Below are 16,036 nucleotides of genomic sequence, written 5' to 3'. Positions count from 1 at the left end.
TAAATGAATTTTTTTTTAAAAAATAATTTTTTCTTTAGAAGAAACACAAAACAAACCTCTGTCATGCCTTGTTTGTTGCTTGTCTGTGACTGCTCTCACAAATGGAAGTCTAACATTATTCACATCTGCTAACCATGCAAAACATGGACCATAAGGAAAACTACTCGAACATTAAGCTCCCAAAACACAAGAGCTCTATTCCTTCAAGAGCTAAAATAGACCACAACTGTTCTTTAAATCACCTACAAATAATAGGTGAGGTTCAGCAATCCAACTCTATTTGAAGACACCATTGCCTACCAAAGATCATACTATCAGTTGATTTCTCTGCATACATTAGCAGTCAACTGCACTTTCATACAATGTAACATTTACCAACCCCACATAAAACATGGCCCTCAGTAATTTTAAATGGGAACCAAAGTTTTCGTGTTATGTCACTGTGTAGGCAAGTGAAGTGTCAACAAGTTCATACAAGAACCATGGCAAAATTGCCATGAAACACAAACTCTGTTTCTCCTTGTGCCCCTCTCAAGTTCTCCATTTTATCCCACAGGAGCTATTAGCTAGTACAGATTTATCTGTGTATGCTGAGCTTACATGACAATCCCTACTAACTGTCATGCCTCCAAACCTCCCTTTTTTCCCCTGAAAGAAACATTAATGTTTACTCTATACAGTTCCCTTCTCTGTCAAGTGAAGCAAAGAACTTGTAGCCGTAATGCACTGGCAGTCAGGCTCTTGTCATGATTTTCACCTCTTTTACTTAAATTTGTTGTAGGTTTAGGCTTGATGCAAAAGCTAAAAAACAAAATACAATTAAAAAAAAATCATGCAGTGTTACTGACTGCTACATTTTGCATTATCTTCATATGTAAGCCAGAATCTCTCAGCTGTGCAAACTGGGTTACAGACATAAAGAACTCCATCGAGTTGGGAGGGCGGGGGTGGTGCTGTGCTGTGCCAGACCAGATGGCAGACTTCAAACTTATCTGCAACCTCTTCACTGAGTATGTGCAGGACAGGAACAATGACCGTCCATGAATGGACCCTTTCACCCGTCAGACACAAACAGCTCCATGAGCATCATCAACACATTTCTCTATTCTCTCCCCACTGCTTGCTTCTCCTATTGCTCTAGCACAGCTCACTGAAAACACAGACAACTCCTTGCTGGCAGAGGGGCCAAAGGAAGAAGGAAAAAGATAATGTGGGTGGAAGGGACAAGTTAGTCATACAGTCATCACTTCCCCTACTTTTAACTCATGCTACTACTTCATTTATTCAGTCTACATTCAAGTAAAGTATCCCACATACAGAAACAAAGCTTGTGAGTGTATGCCACTCATTACACAACTAAAAACATAAAAATTAAATGCAACCTACCAATTTAAGAAAGAATACCATTCAAGCAAGGATCTGGGAAATCATTTTGTCAAAGATAATTTTCAATTTAACAAAAAATTATGGGGTTTAGGGTGGGATAGAAACAACTTTTCTTCTTATTCAACAATGCTTAAGGGGGACTTAGGACAAGAACGTAAGTGCAGTCAGAAAACAGTACCATCAAGACAAGATCTTGAGACTACAAAGCAATAGTCTTTGAAGATATTAATGTTCACAGTGTCTCAAGAGATAGTGTTAAGAATTGTTACTAAAGAAAGAAAATAAATCATGATGACAACTAATAAGCCCACAATTTTAGACAACCCAGGAAATTCCAGAATTTCAACTTCTCCAAAACTGGCATAAATACAAATTTAGAAGGAGAACAAGGATGGTCCTGGTCAATAGGAAGTTATCATCTATCATCATGCTGATGTATCTTCAACCCCAGGAGGTTCCTACAGCACAGGCTGCTAGGAGGAAGAGGAAAACAAGACCCTACCTTGCCTGTCCAAATGCTCAGGCAAGAAGTTCTGAATAATCCAATACCACCAATATGTGTATTCCTGCTCTCCCTTCCAGCCCCCAGCACTTGGCTACAGCCCTGATCAGACTCCTCTGAGCCTCCCCAATTCACCTAAATAACACAGAACGAGTCCCAGAATAGAAGCAGTAAGTTTTCTATATTAAGGACCAGTAAGTTCCAAAGCTGGGACAATGGAGGAGATGAGACAGTGTAGGCAAGAACTTTGAGGAAGGAAGGATGAGAGAAAAGGGAATTTATATCCTCCATTTCTGGTAGTTGTGGAATTGCAGCCTTTTTCATAACACTGATCACTATTATCAGTCAGAAAATATACTAGACCACACATACCTTTCACAGGTCAGTGCATGGCAGTTCTTTTACTGGACTTCCCTGCATTTCCAGGTCAGAGAGCTCTCAAATACAGAGCAGAATTATTTTTTAAGATAAAATACTGAAGTTAATAACTGCAAAGCTTAATTTCCTTTTTCAAACAAGTATTTCCTCCCATCAAAACTGTCTTCCGTTTTACTTAGGAAGAGCATAACATCAAGTTGCAGCAGGAAGGATGACTTTTTAAAGTACCTATACTGCCTGGAGAGGACAGAAGGGATCGGTCAAAAGGGCAGAGCTGCCAAGACACTGCCCTCTTTGATAAGAGCCACAGCAGTAAAGAGAAATTTTAAAGGTCAGCTCAACTACAGGCAGTCTCAAGGAAGACAGGCAAAAGAGCTAACTCGAAGCACTATGTTAGAATAACAAATCTCAAAACAGGTCTGCTATGGCCATGAAGAAATAGCCTCTCCCACTTTCTGCATAAAAACTGTTTGGATTTTTCCCTACATGGGCACTAGGTCTTCTTCAAAGGCTATTTCCTCAGAGGGATGTTCTCTACTAGAAATAGCACCACTGAGTCAACTGTGTAGGTGGGAAGGTACAACTCAGCCCTATCAGTAAAAGGTGTTTTGGTTTACGACCTAGCCATGAGGATTAGCAAACCCTTAAACTAGTTTTCGGGCACTAAACAAATGAAAAAGGAAATAAAAGTTTTGTTGATACCTAATGATTCTTCCAAAGAATCCATTTAAAAGGTGGATTTCATTCAAAAAACACTATCACAGAATCTGTCCCAATCTCAAAAAACTAATTTCCCCTTTTCCATTCACCAGTGATGAGAAAAGAAAACTACTTCCCAAGTAAAACGTCCCATCACGTAACAGTTTTAATAGTGAACATCAATTCTGTAAACCTGGGGAAAATGTCTCAGAGTTGAACACCTTCCTCAGGCTACCGAAATTCAAAAGAAAAGACAGAGCAAAACCAAAGCAGCACAGTTAATGAGTGCAGAGGTTTCTGCTCTAAAGAGAGGAGAAGAATCTGGCTCTCAAATTACCAGCATTTCTGGTTACCCTCTTCAAAGAATCATTCTTATCAACTTATCTGGGAAGAGAAACAATAGCCACATTCTTATATGAGAAGCAATCACTGGGTTTACAAAGGTAGTGCTCACAGTCCTTGAGAAGAGCTTTTGGGGATGATTTTGAGCCTTGCAGTCAGTGGCCAAGAAGGAGCTCAGAAAGCAACTGAGAAAGCAACTGCAACACTTGGAGAGATATAGATTACCTTCCTGGGAAGACAAAGGCACTTCTTGGCCTCTGTCCCTTAATTCACCAACAAGTTACTTAAGTGAAGCAGGTGGTTTCTTGATTATTCAAGACAGAAAGAATTGGCCTATCGCTCCTGAAGTAAAAGAGAGAATCTAGGAGAAAATCAATTGCAGAAAACACCTTGCATTTTTAAAAATTAAGAAATGCAATGTTCATGTTTTTCTTGGGCTATGCAAGTTAGAGTGACTAATTCACATAAATCATCTTTTTAGCCTGAGAAGAGACAAAAATGCAAGATTGCCTAACTTTTACATAATAAAAATATACATATAACCATGAATAACAGCAAGAGATGCAAAAAAACCCCCAAAAATAAGCCTTGTCACAGAAAGAAAATGATTGACAAACAAGCAATATAATCAATGACTGTCACAAGCTGGCTTGAACACTTAGGCCTACAGCAATAATGCAAAGGTTTGCATTTTAACGTTCTGAAGTGCAAAGGACACATTTCTATCTATGTTTTAATTCACTCAATACAAAAAATTTCCAGTAAAAACATATTGAACACCAACTTTTTATACAAAAAGGAAGTTAAACTAAACCATCATTCACTAATTTCTCACCATTTCAAATAAAGATTTAAACTGAAGTGTGACCTTGATGAGCTGATCATTAGACTGATAAGCCTGCATCATTCACTCTACACCCTGCATCATTCATTCTACACCAGATGAACTTTTGCTGCAGATGTGCAGAACCATGCTTTCAGCGCTGCTCATTCAAATTAGTGTTAATTATTGATTAGAATAAACTCAGCTTGCTCCAGTTTTCTCTTGTCAAAGGGAACATGCATATTAGTACAACTGACATTTGAACAGGTCAGATTTCTGTTTCAGAGAATATTTCTACAAGATAGTTTCCAGTTTAGGTTTTCAAAATTCACCATAACATTTTTCCCATTTCTCTCACAAGTAACCAGCACTTTCAATGTTCACCAAACTGGCTTTTTTTACTGAGGTGGCCTCGCTCATTAAGCAACGTCAAGGCACCAAAATCCCAAATTAACATCTGCTATTGTTGTATTGCAGCCCAGTTGTTTTGTGCATTTTTTCAAAGAGGTCTCCCTGTCACACATTAAACAAGAATATTAAGTAGCAGCAAATTATTGGTATAGTATAGCTCCAGAGAGGCATTCATAAATTGCTCCATGTGTTTGAGGTATTAACTGTACTGTAACAGGAATGCAGTTTTTCAATTGTACTTTCTTTTTTCCACAGATGTGCACTCCTCAGATTTAAATTAAAAGCAATATATGAGACTTACTTAGATTAAAAATATTAACTACAAAAAAAAATTAAAATGCATGGTTGGCTTAGGAGGAACAAGAAATGTGGAAAGCTCTTAAAAAAACCAAAACACATTCTTTAAAAGAAGAGCTGCCTTGCAGACAGAACCAAAACCAGAGAAAGTAGCAGCTAGAGCAAGTGCAGCCCATGCAATTAGCAATCTTAGTCTTTAATCAACCCCACTGTGCTGCAGATGTTTAGCTAGGAGTTTTACCATCGGGGGGTAGGGTGGGGTGGGGTTTCTAAGTATGAAGAAAAAAACCCAAACCGAACAAAAATCTTGAATTAGTGACACTCTACCTCAGTGATTGGTTGCCCCTGTGACGTCAAGTCTAGTTCCTGAGGTCTCGTCACCTTATCAATATCCAAGGAGTCCATGCTGGAAGCTGCAGAGGTCATGCTGGAGCGGGAGGAGTTACTGATGGAGCGCACCTCAGCATCACTCACTGTGCCAGCAGATGCTGTCCTCCTGTGCTGAGCAGTAACTGCTGGTTTGGGGTCTTCTGCAACGGACTGTTGGGCTGCCTCATCCATGCTCAAAGAGGCCTTCTCTAGCTGTGCGGTGATGTCATCCAAAGACACGTTGGCATGTGATGGTTTAGTCACCTTACCAGAGGAGGAGGATAATCCTTTCATGCTGCTGTGCTTAGTAGAAGGTCGACTAGCAGGTGGTTTCTGAGTTTTGGATTCTGTGGCAGGACGTTTCACTGCAGCATTGTTTGCCGAATGAGACCCGATGCTGCTGAGCTCCTGTTCTATGGAACAGAGATCAGCCATGAGGGCATCCAGATCCACAGTCTCCCCCTGATTCAAGGCTTCTGCAACAAACAACAGTTGTCAGTATGTGCAGAGATTTCATTTGCAACTCTTCACTTTATGTTATCAAATCTAACAGTTAGGGTAAGGGAGTAAAGGAAGCAGCATTTTCTTTTCCCATCTGTGTTGCAAGATCTCTGTTCACTGTTACGCAGAAGTTCATTTGCACTACTACTCTTGACCAGTGAACCTTTCACACAATTTAGGTTAAACACATTTGCCAGCAAAAGAAATCTATGAGTGTGCAGATTATGTTTGAGAAGTTAAAACTTCTTTCCTGTGAACCGATTTAAAAATACATCTGCAGAGCATCATGCCTCAGCCTTTCAAAAAAGTGCAGGTGTTTTGCTAAACATTTTCTAAATTGCAAAAGCAATGCAACTGCTTTAAAAACAAACAAACAAACAAACACCTATATATTTATATTCAAGCTTTTAAATTAAGGTTTTGGTGTATTACAACGAGGGGAAGCTATTTTAAGACAAGGAAAAATACAATTTTTGTTTAATGTGACAGCATTCTGTACCTATATTCCTGCACCCCATTCCATGAAGCAAAATGCTCTTTCTTCCTGGTTAACAGATACACATTAATTCATTCTTCCATGAGACCAGACCCCAGAACATGCTTTTCTGTACAAATACTAGACTGCAGTTCTCAGATACTAGGTGCTATAAAATACATACTGTTTCAGTATACTCAAAATTCTGGCATCAGAAAGCAATGCCTTCAGCAAATATGTTCTCACTTCAGCTAGAAGTGTACTCAAATGCTCTTATATTTTAACCTGTTTCCATTTGTAGTTGGAATAAGGTTTTTTTTCGTAAACTAATATTTGAGGGGTAAACAATTCAACAAACCATTCAAATTGTACATGGAGAAGCGATATGAGAAGTTGGCAAGATTGGTTTCCTGACGAAGAGGTGATCTCTTCACCGGTGCCACAGGCTTGTCTGTATCCAAACTCTGAAAAAGATCAAAAAAAGGGCAAAATAAAGTTTGACACGGAATCGGACAAGCAAATCTTTAGGATTAATTCATTTTCTCCAAGAGAAATTTTTCAAAATCTCCTGGCACATAAAAAACCCCAACCCTCCTTTTCAGGCTTTAGACTGAAAACATACATTGCCATACAACAGAGATTTAGCTTCAGATATGCAATAAAGCAAAGGCGTTAAACACATTCTGGTTTTTGCTGAATCAAAGGAAGGAAGCATATTCCACATGCTTTTTTAAGTGGTGTTACATACTAGCTCATTTGAAACACAGGCAGCTGGCTTAGCTGTAACAAATTCTCTGCAGCAAACTGGGCAAGGATCTAAACACATTCAGCCTGTGATACCCTAAGATATGCATCATTAGCTTATGAGCATAATCATGGCATAAGCACATAAAAACATTCAATGAAGAATTCTATTTTATTAAAAGGGATTTTAAATTGGCTAAATTCAGACATTTTTTTCAATGAGCCTTTCCTGTGAAGAATGTTAAGTTGTGAAAGCAATCCCTAGTCAGTTTATGTAGGACACTTTTTTATAGAAAAACTAGTATAGGTTAAAAAAAGAGACCCTTTTTTATTTCTAATCTTGTTTTGTTATGAAGGCTAACGTGGGTACAATATATAATGTTATAATAAATACCGGGATTTGTGTAAGTAGCAAGCAGTAGGGCACTGTGACCCAGCTGGTGACCCAAGAGGTACATGACAGGGCCAGCAGCTGCTGCCCCTGGAGTGGCAAGTGTTACATGGGGAATCCAGCTCTTGCCATCACTGAAGCCCAACAGGCCCGCAGAACGTCTGAAATGAAGCAGCGCTTATACTAATAAAGATTTTCTGAAGATATGCTTGTCTGAAGGAAAAGCATCTTCTAGCTCCAACAGAATAAAAGTTTCTCACCTAAGCTTTTTATTTTCATTTTCTATATCTTTACTCAAGCCTTTGTTAAAAAATGAAATGCACTATTTTTTCTCCTAATATTTATTCTCACTGAACTCCCTTCTTTCCTCAGCCTGGCCCAAACTTAATCCCCTCCCCCAGCTCCCAAAATCAATTAATGAGTCAATCATCACTTAATGAGAAGACAGTGACGAAGCCTTGTCTTCCATCAGATGGCAAGAACCTCACCTCTGATGAAGCTTATGTGTTGTCCCAGACAGAATAGCGGAGGGGGGGTGGGGGGTGGAAAAATCTATCTATAACCCTGGAGACAGAAGAGGCAAGTTAAGGCTCATTCCTTCAGACTGAATCCACAGATTGTTACAAAAGATGTCCTGTAAAGCAAATCTATCCTGGTTAAAAATATCTAAAATGTGTTTTACTGACCTTAATATTAACAAAGTTATTTCACCTCCTTGAAAATACATGTGATATTCTCTCACTGTTACCTGAAGCACATTCTCCATAATACATTACATTGCTAAAACAGCATTTTGGAGAACTGTTAAAAACTGAAACAGCACCAAAAAGCTTAGTTCTGAATAATCATGAGGAGCAAGGTAAGATTTCCTTCATTTAACCTGCACCATAGAGCAGGACAACTTAAGCAGGATAAATGTTAATCCACTGTGCCAAACACGGCTCACACACGCTGCAGATTTGTGATTTCATTTTATAACACTTTGTTAGACCAACAGTTAAAGAGGGCAAAGTGAATTCCAGTGATCTCATGGGTATTTTAACAATTTCAAATCTTTAAAAAAGCACTTACATCTGGAGAGGAATCTGGGTCTTACTTTAAATCCCCTTAAAGTAAACATTTATGAAATCTAAAAAGGAAGTTAAAGTTCAAGGATCTCAGGATCTCCTACTGCTCTTGGAAGTCCAGCTGATAAACAGCAACAAATGCTGAGACTACAGGAGAATGCACTTTAGATCTCATTAACTCTAATCAGCCCTCTTTATTGGGACTTCATTAGGGCTGCATCAAGACCTGATCATTTTCCAAATAAACTAACTGAGACACAACTAACTCCATAAACTTGCTTATACAAAACAATATGAGGTCAAAGTTTTGGGGGAAATGTCATTTCTCAATAGTTGCAAAAGATAGAAGGGCAACTGTCAGGCTATGTTGCAGAGTGTGTTGAAGAGCAATATGAAGGTGAGAAACAAATAACGTGGGTCTCCTGTTAACTACCCATTAGTAGGTTTTAAAAACTTTGCATGGACTAGCAACAAACTGAGACATGACCCTGAAATCTGCACATCAGCAGTGTAGCTATAACCTCCAAATAAAATATGCTTATATTTCTAGGCTGCTAGACATGAAAAAACAGGGCAGAGAATAAGAGGTTCGAGACCAATTACCTGCTGTGCTGTTCTGTGAAGATCCTCACTCAAAGTGATTTACAAAGCCCAAACCTTCTAAATGGTTTTCACTTATCACTAAAAATCCTTCATACAAAGTTAAAAACACAGCAAGAATTAATATATACAGATTCATGTCATACTCTTCCATTCATCTCAAAAAGCAAGATTGCCCTGCATGTACAAGTTCAGAAAAAAATTACTTTCCCCTATATGCTATATACATTTAGAACCTGCAGACAGAAATTTAACCAGAGATGAGCCTGAATCTGAAATTCTGTCATCAATAGCTCAATTTTCCTTCAGTCTTTGGGTAAGATGAAGATGAAAAAAACTGCCTCTTCTCTAGCTTAACGAAACTTCAGTTACCATACCTTTGCTTAATTCCACACGATAAACAAGGAGAAGATTAAATATGCTATTCAGGAGGGCCAGCTCACAGAGCTGAAAAATCCCTGCAAGCAGTCACAGAGAAATGGCCTATCATCCCAGGACAAGCATACCAGGCAAAATGCAAGAGCTGCTTGTGAAGGAAAGGAAAAGCACTGGAAAGCTGGAAGTGTCAAAAGAAGATGTCCTATCAGCTGCTTCTCTGATGCAGGAAGAGTACTCTGGAACAATGATGAGTCCTCTAGGGTGTATCAGGTCACTTTACCATGTCATGAGTGGCAACGTTTACAATTTCCTGTTCCTTATTGCTGTTCAGGTGAAACAAATAAATGCTGTCACAGCTGGACAACGTCAAACCACGTTTGGAGACACAGCCTATCTCTAGTCAGCTAAAGTCCATGTTTCTTTACATACACAAGCACAAAATACCAATCCCGTAGTTTCCGGAAGGAATCATACCCTTTGGGAAAGGCCAAACTAGAAGGTTGTGAAAAATAAATTTAACAACCTTGAGATGGGGAAAAGAAGCCAATTTACAAACTTTTAAAACTGGTCACAGGCTAAAGTTTACCTTGCTGCAAGCAGCAGTGCTGAGCAGGTAGCATCCAACTGAAAAGAATCATAATACTTCAGTAAGATGTTTGAAATATCCCTCACCTGTGTGAGTTTGTCCAGTTCACCCAGCCAGGCCCCAAACATCTTGTCCAGATCCTGGTCTTCCTTATCACTATCTTCTTCTGCACCATGGTCAAGCTCTTCATCTGACAGTTGCTCCATCTGAAAAAAATAAAAGTTTGACACTCAAATTTTCTTATCAGTGTCTAAGAAAACTGGTGTCAGGTACTATGTTTCTGAAAAAGTATTCTGAAGTCAAAGCACGTCTGTCCATTACCTTTCTAAATGCATACATTCACAGTATGTTATCCTGCTCACTAGTGCAGACTTAGTATGAAAGTTGCAATGGATAATTACAAAGCCATTTTTGCAGCTTGCTTTTGTCAGAACCATGCAGAAAAGATTAAGAACAGAGTTCACAATATTTAATACACCATCAGAAATTATTTCATGCTACTTTTGCATGCATTCACTGCCAGCTATTGTTGGCAAAATATATTGACATTACATTACAAAAATCCAACTCTCGTCCAAGGAATTCAGCTGACCACAGTTAAGCAACACCATTCAACCCACAGGAAGTGCAGTCTCACTGCACTGCAAATAGATCACTCTACACATCCGTAAACAGAAATACCTAAACAGGCCACAGAGAATGTCAGCAATACATCCCCTGAGACAGTTTAAATCTTGGACACTGACCAGATCAGCTCAGTGATACTGCACAATTTTTATTCAACAAAGAAACTCCTCCCTGGAAGCAAAGAGTCACTGTAACATTTATCAGATCCTCCTTCATTCAACAAAGCTGTAACCAAGATAAAGACTTAATGTTCTCCAAAGTTTAACTCCTATTACCCCAGAGAAAATTAACCATTTGTTAAGCAAGCCTCTATTCTTTTCCCCAAACATGTCCTCCAGCCCCTTTTATGGAGCTAAGACACACGTGCCTTTCTGGGTACATACACACCAATAAAACCAGGATCTGGTTCAGAACATCCTTGGGGCAGGGGGGCGACGGGCAGCACAACGAACTAGGTAACAATTTGGGAGCTATCAGGCAGCACAAAAGAGTAAATCCTGGAGATGTGCTATAGAATGTCCAGAGACAGTTGAGAACAGATCACCACCAAGAGCAACACAAAAAATGAATGGTGAGTTGTACACCTTGATTTAATCAAGTCAAAGAATCACAGAATATGCTGAGTTGGAAGGGACCCACAAGGATCATCGAGTCCAACTCCTGGCCCTGCACAGGATCCTCCCCAAGAGTCACACCATGTGCCTAAAAGTATAGTCCAAACACTTCTTGAACTCTGTCAGGCTTGGTGCTGTGACCACTTCCCTGGGGAACCTGTTCCAGTGCCCAACCACCCTCTGGGGGAAGAACCTTTTCCTAATATCCAAACTAAACCTCCCCTGACACAACTTCAGGCCATTCCCTTGGGTCCTGTCACTGGGCACCACAGAGAAGAGACCAGCAACAGTCTCTTGAGTGCCTGCTCCTCCTCTTCCCCTGGCAAGGAAGTTGTAGCTTGTTGTACAAGTTGAGACCTTGTAGTGAGGTCTCCCCTCAGTCCTCTGCTCCAGGCTGAACAGACCCAGTAACCTCAGCCACTACTCATTGGTTTCCCCTCAAGGCCCTTCCCCATCTTTGTTGCCTTCCTTTGGACACTCTCTAATGGCTTAATATCTTTCTTATATTGTGGTGCCCAAAATTGCCACAATATTCAAGGTGAGGCTGCCCCAGTGCAGAGCAGAGCAGGACAATCCCCTCCCTCGACCGGCTGGTGATGCTTTGCCTGATGCCCCCCTGGACACAGTTGTCCCTCCTGGCTGCCAGGGCACTGCTGGCCCATATTCAACCTGCCATCAAGCAGGACCCCCAGGTCCCTTTCCACAGCTCTGCTTTCCAGCATCTCATTCCCCAGTCTGTACATACATCTGAAGTTGCCCCAGCCCAGGTGCAGATTCTGGCACTTTCCCTTGTTGAACTTTATGTGGATGGTGATTGCCCAGTCCTCCAACTTGTCAAAGCCATGGGCTACATAGTTGTTTGCTACATAGTGTTCTGAAAACACCAGTTTAAATTTCATAGACTTAAAAACAAACTTTCTAAATGCTAGTCTTCAGGAAAAGACGAATCTTAGCCTGAAAGACATCACAGTGTTGCAGAGTTGAACTGATAAGGAATGTTATGAAAGAAGATATAGGTGATCTCTGAGAAAAAACTGTTCAATCTATTTTTCACTTTATATGACACTTGTTCATGGAAAAATACCTCCATGATTTAAAAACAGCCCTTCCTTATATTTATATATTGCTTTTCACTTTCTCTTGATAAAACTGTCAGGGAACAGGAAACTATTAGAGGTGATCCATAATTCTGAGGTCAGCAAAAGCCAGTGCCTCCCATGGATGCAAGATACTGCCATCCAGTTGCTGTAGGCAAAGCTGCTTCAGTCCACTACTGAGATGCTACTTTAGTGGCAGAGCACAATGCAGCTGCCTACCTTCAAAGGGGTAATAATATTAAAGCTGATTTGTCGTGGCACACTGCACTGTGCCAATGCTGAACAAATTAAATTCACCATCTGAAGCTCCTTTCTTCCAACACTTGCTTTGAGTTCTGCACTCTAAGAAATGGAAGGAAGCTCTTCCTAATATCTAAGAGTGAAGCTTGAAATTATAAAAAAACACAAACCCTATATACTTATGTAATAGAGCTGCATCCTTCCACCAAGACTGCATCATTTGACAACATAGTATTTTCCACTGTCTATATACACTTAAAATAAAGGATTTTTATTTGAAAGCTAAAGGATGTTATTAAAGAGTGTCTTACAAAATATGGCAATGAATTGGCAAATCAAATAAATGGAAACTATGATATAAAACAGTCAGAGCTCAGTATTTATGGATACTTTACACTGCTAGCCTTTCCTTCTTTGAGCTGTTTTTGATGATCTACAGTTAGATGAGACTTGTTTTGCAGTGGATTCATTCTATGGCACAGTTCATAACTCATGTTTTCATTAAGAGAGGAGCTTGCTCTTTTCACTAATATTTCTGAGGATCTGAGATGTGGAAAGCATTCTCAATTTTCCATAAATTGTTGCTTTAGCTATTTTAACTTGGCATCAGAGACACTGCTTTAATTCCAGTTACTCTGAAGACAGAATTAGCAGCCTAAAGAAAACTTCTACCAGTGAAGTACTGTTGTGTCAGCATGTCTGGCACTAAACCCTGTAGTATTTGCCAGCTCCTTGTAGTCCCCACCCAAGCTTCCTAACGTCAGCTGCATTTCCTATGAGCCTGTCCACATTTACTTGCAAAAGGCACACAGAGGATAGTGTCTCACTTAAGAAATAGCTAATATTAACTTGCTAGTTCTGTAAAACGAATTTGCCTTAGCACAATTGCACTACCAGAAGATATCCCAAAGGACAGTAATTAAAGAATTAATTCAACAAATCAAGGCAGAGATAAAATGCTCAGAAAACAGTATCTGAATTTTTGACATAAGCACTCAAAATATTAACAACTTAGAGTTCACATTCCAATTAAAAACTTCAAATTTTCCTTTTACAACCATTTTCTTTCTCGCTGCTGTTGATCACAGTAACCACACACCATACTTTAGCACATCATACCTAACTGGGAGTTATCATGCCTTTCTAAGGATACAACATCTTTCTTTATAACAAGAAAGAAAAATGGCATAAGTCTAAGGAGTGGGAGGTTGTGTGTGTTTTGTTTTGTTGTGTCGGGCTATTTTGTTAAAGGAGTCATTTAGAACTAAATCAGATGTACAAAATGGAAAAGGGGTAATTGTTCTAACGTGATACCCTAAAGTAAGCCACTCACATTCCTAAAGCATTTGCAGGGTAGCAGAGTTTAAGTAGCTTTTGTTTCTGCTTAGCTCATACCAGATCAAGTGCCAAAGGAACTTTAGGATTCAAGTTATTTTTCAACACTTCACCTCCTATTCAGTTCAAGTGTTTGTCAGAGTAGAACATAACGAAAATGAGCAGCATCATTATGGGATACCCAGATAAAATACAGTACCAATACAGCACAGTCTTCCGTGTGCAAGTAAGGCCTTCTGCACTGAAGTGTGGTCTATGCACTATTTTATCAGCTACACACTGTGACAGTCTGTATTATCTGTTTGAAATGCTATTTAAACAGGCAGACTCACAATCACTGTAAGTCAGCTATCAAGTTTCCAAAACAGTTCATTAGGTTTGTTCACATTTAAATGCATGAAGCACAGTATAGTCTATTTTATTTATGAAAAACTGTTAAGGCTTTCATTAGAAGTTACCCATTGCAACATTTAATCATAACCTACTATGTTAAATTACACTGTAAAAAAACCCCTCACCAATAATTCAGGGACAAAAAAAAGAAAAATTTACTCTTTCAAGCTGATTCTTCTAGAAGCCATTGTAGCTTTTAGTACACTAGGACAATCATTAGATCATGTCATGTTAAAAAACATGAGGAAAGATGGAAAGCCCAAGAACAATTTCAAATAGACCATTCTGACATTTTCATTTCAAACCACTGCAGAACTCTGAAACTAAGAAACAGCTGTCACCAGAAAGCAACAGCTTTGGGACAGAGTTAAGTTATAATCAAAACTTTACTCGCCGAGACCCCATTCTGCACACTTGCATGTTAAGACAGTAGTTCCTACCTCAAATCAACCCAGGTCAAGACAGCAGAAATCTTTACTACATTAACAATATCTCCTTCTAATAAAAACACTCTGCACTGAAAAAAACCCAGATATAAAAGAATCAAACTGCAGGATTTGTCTATACCACAAGTAATTAATTACGGAAAGATCATAAGAGAAATAATAATAGAATTCTGTGTCCAACTGGCAACACCAATGTGCTTAAAGGGTCAGCTACAAGAATGTGTCTATTCACTAGAATTGCAGAAGCGCTGTAATTAGAATTTTGAACTAGAGATGCTTTAGTGTGTTCAAAAACAACTGACAGCATAAAACCCTAAAATGAAAACATACCATCTTTCAGGCAACTGATGTTTTCACCCCCAACTTTTCTTATTATTTAAATACAAGCTTCTACAAGCTCATGCTTATTCCTGAACTAAGGATTTGCTTCCTAAAAACAACTATGGAATTTGTTACAAAGCTATTATAAGGATGCAGCAGACAATACACAAATGTTCAAAACACCATCTCAAGAAGTAACTGGTTTTCTGCCTTTTAAAAGCTAACCTCAGGAACCAAAAGGAACTGCATTGCATATTCTGGTTTGGGAAACATACTCTGTCTGCACCTCATCTGGAAACCAAAGTTCCCTCGTTTGTTCCTCTGTCATTGTGACAGTATCCATTTAAGAAGTTGTATGTGACAGAACACTACAGTAAGATACTGTACAAGCACCTAGGCACAGTGTGCACACTTAATTTCAAGAGTTAGATTCTAGCAGTTTTTCTTGTCTAATATTTATTCACCTGACAGCTTAAAAAAAAAGGTTTCTTAAACAGAAAAAAAAATTGAAATGCTTTCACAAAAATGACAGCCAAAGCCTGCATCCATATTCCATGTTTCTATACATTTTATTAAAGTCACAGTAAGTAATGAAAGGTAGTTTGAGCACATACATTATTTGTTTCATATTACTACTCTGTCCACATGACAGGGACCAGTCAATTCTAGTGCATTTTTCATTAAAAATAATAGTCTTATGGTATAACTGGCACCAGCATTTCTCCTTTGAATTTAATAAGCAGCACACTAAGCCAGTGACACAGTGCAGATCATTTGCTTTAGTATGTCCATCTTTCTTCTTAATAAGTATAAAGTATTCTGAAAGTAACTACTCCAGAAAAAGATATTTGGAGGGGGATTAGAAAGTTATGGGAAACTCTTTGTGCATTATCCAATGTTCTATAACCCAGTTTACATTAAGAGTAATCTAGATGAAAAGCTGAACAAAAGAGCATTTGTTTTCTTTGAGCTTCAAATAGCATAGGTAATACATCCCAAGGCTCCTGCAGCACA

The 16,036-nt window shown here is 39.0% G+C and overlaps 1 protein-coding gene across 3 annotated transcripts in view; it reads right to left on the bottom strand.

Moving 5' to 3' along the window:
• Positions 1–15,293, bottom strand: part of RAPH1 (Ras association (RalGDS/AF-6) and pleckstrin homology domains 1) — a 64,578-nt gene extending 49,285 nt beyond the window's left edge. For 2 of the 3 annotated variants that reach the window (XM_017835939.1, XM_017835945.1), the window contains exons 1-4: positions 15,248–15,266; positions 10,036–10,155; positions 6,542–6,647; positions 5,166–5,683 (exon numbers count right to left, since the gene is read on the bottom strand). In XM_017835939.1, coding sequence (XP_017691428.1) covers positions 5,166–5,683; positions 6,542–6,647; positions 10,036–10,155 — 744 coding nt within the window. In that variant the 5' untranslated portion in view covers positions 15,248–15,266. Of the gene's footprint in view, positions 1–5,165; positions 5,684–6,541; positions 6,648–10,035; positions 10,156–15,247 lie in introns of all 3 variants that reach the window. The other variant, XM_017835948.1, reaches the window with a different exon arrangement.
• Between the last annotated feature and the right edge of the window lie 743 nt (positions 15,294–16,036).

The sequence above is a fragment of the Lepidothrix coronata genome, unplaced genomic scaffold (assembly GCF_001604755.1).
Source record: "Lepidothrix coronata isolate B3197 unplaced genomic scaffold, Lepidothrix_coronata-1.0 Scaffold7, whole genome shotgun sequence".
NCBI classification, from domain to species: domain Eukaryota; kingdom Metazoa; phylum Chordata; class Aves; order Passeriformes; family Pipridae; genus Lepidothrix; species Lepidothrix coronata.
The sequence above is the reverse complement of the archived record's forward strand: the minus strand, read 5'-3'. Positions and strand labels throughout refer to the sequence as shown.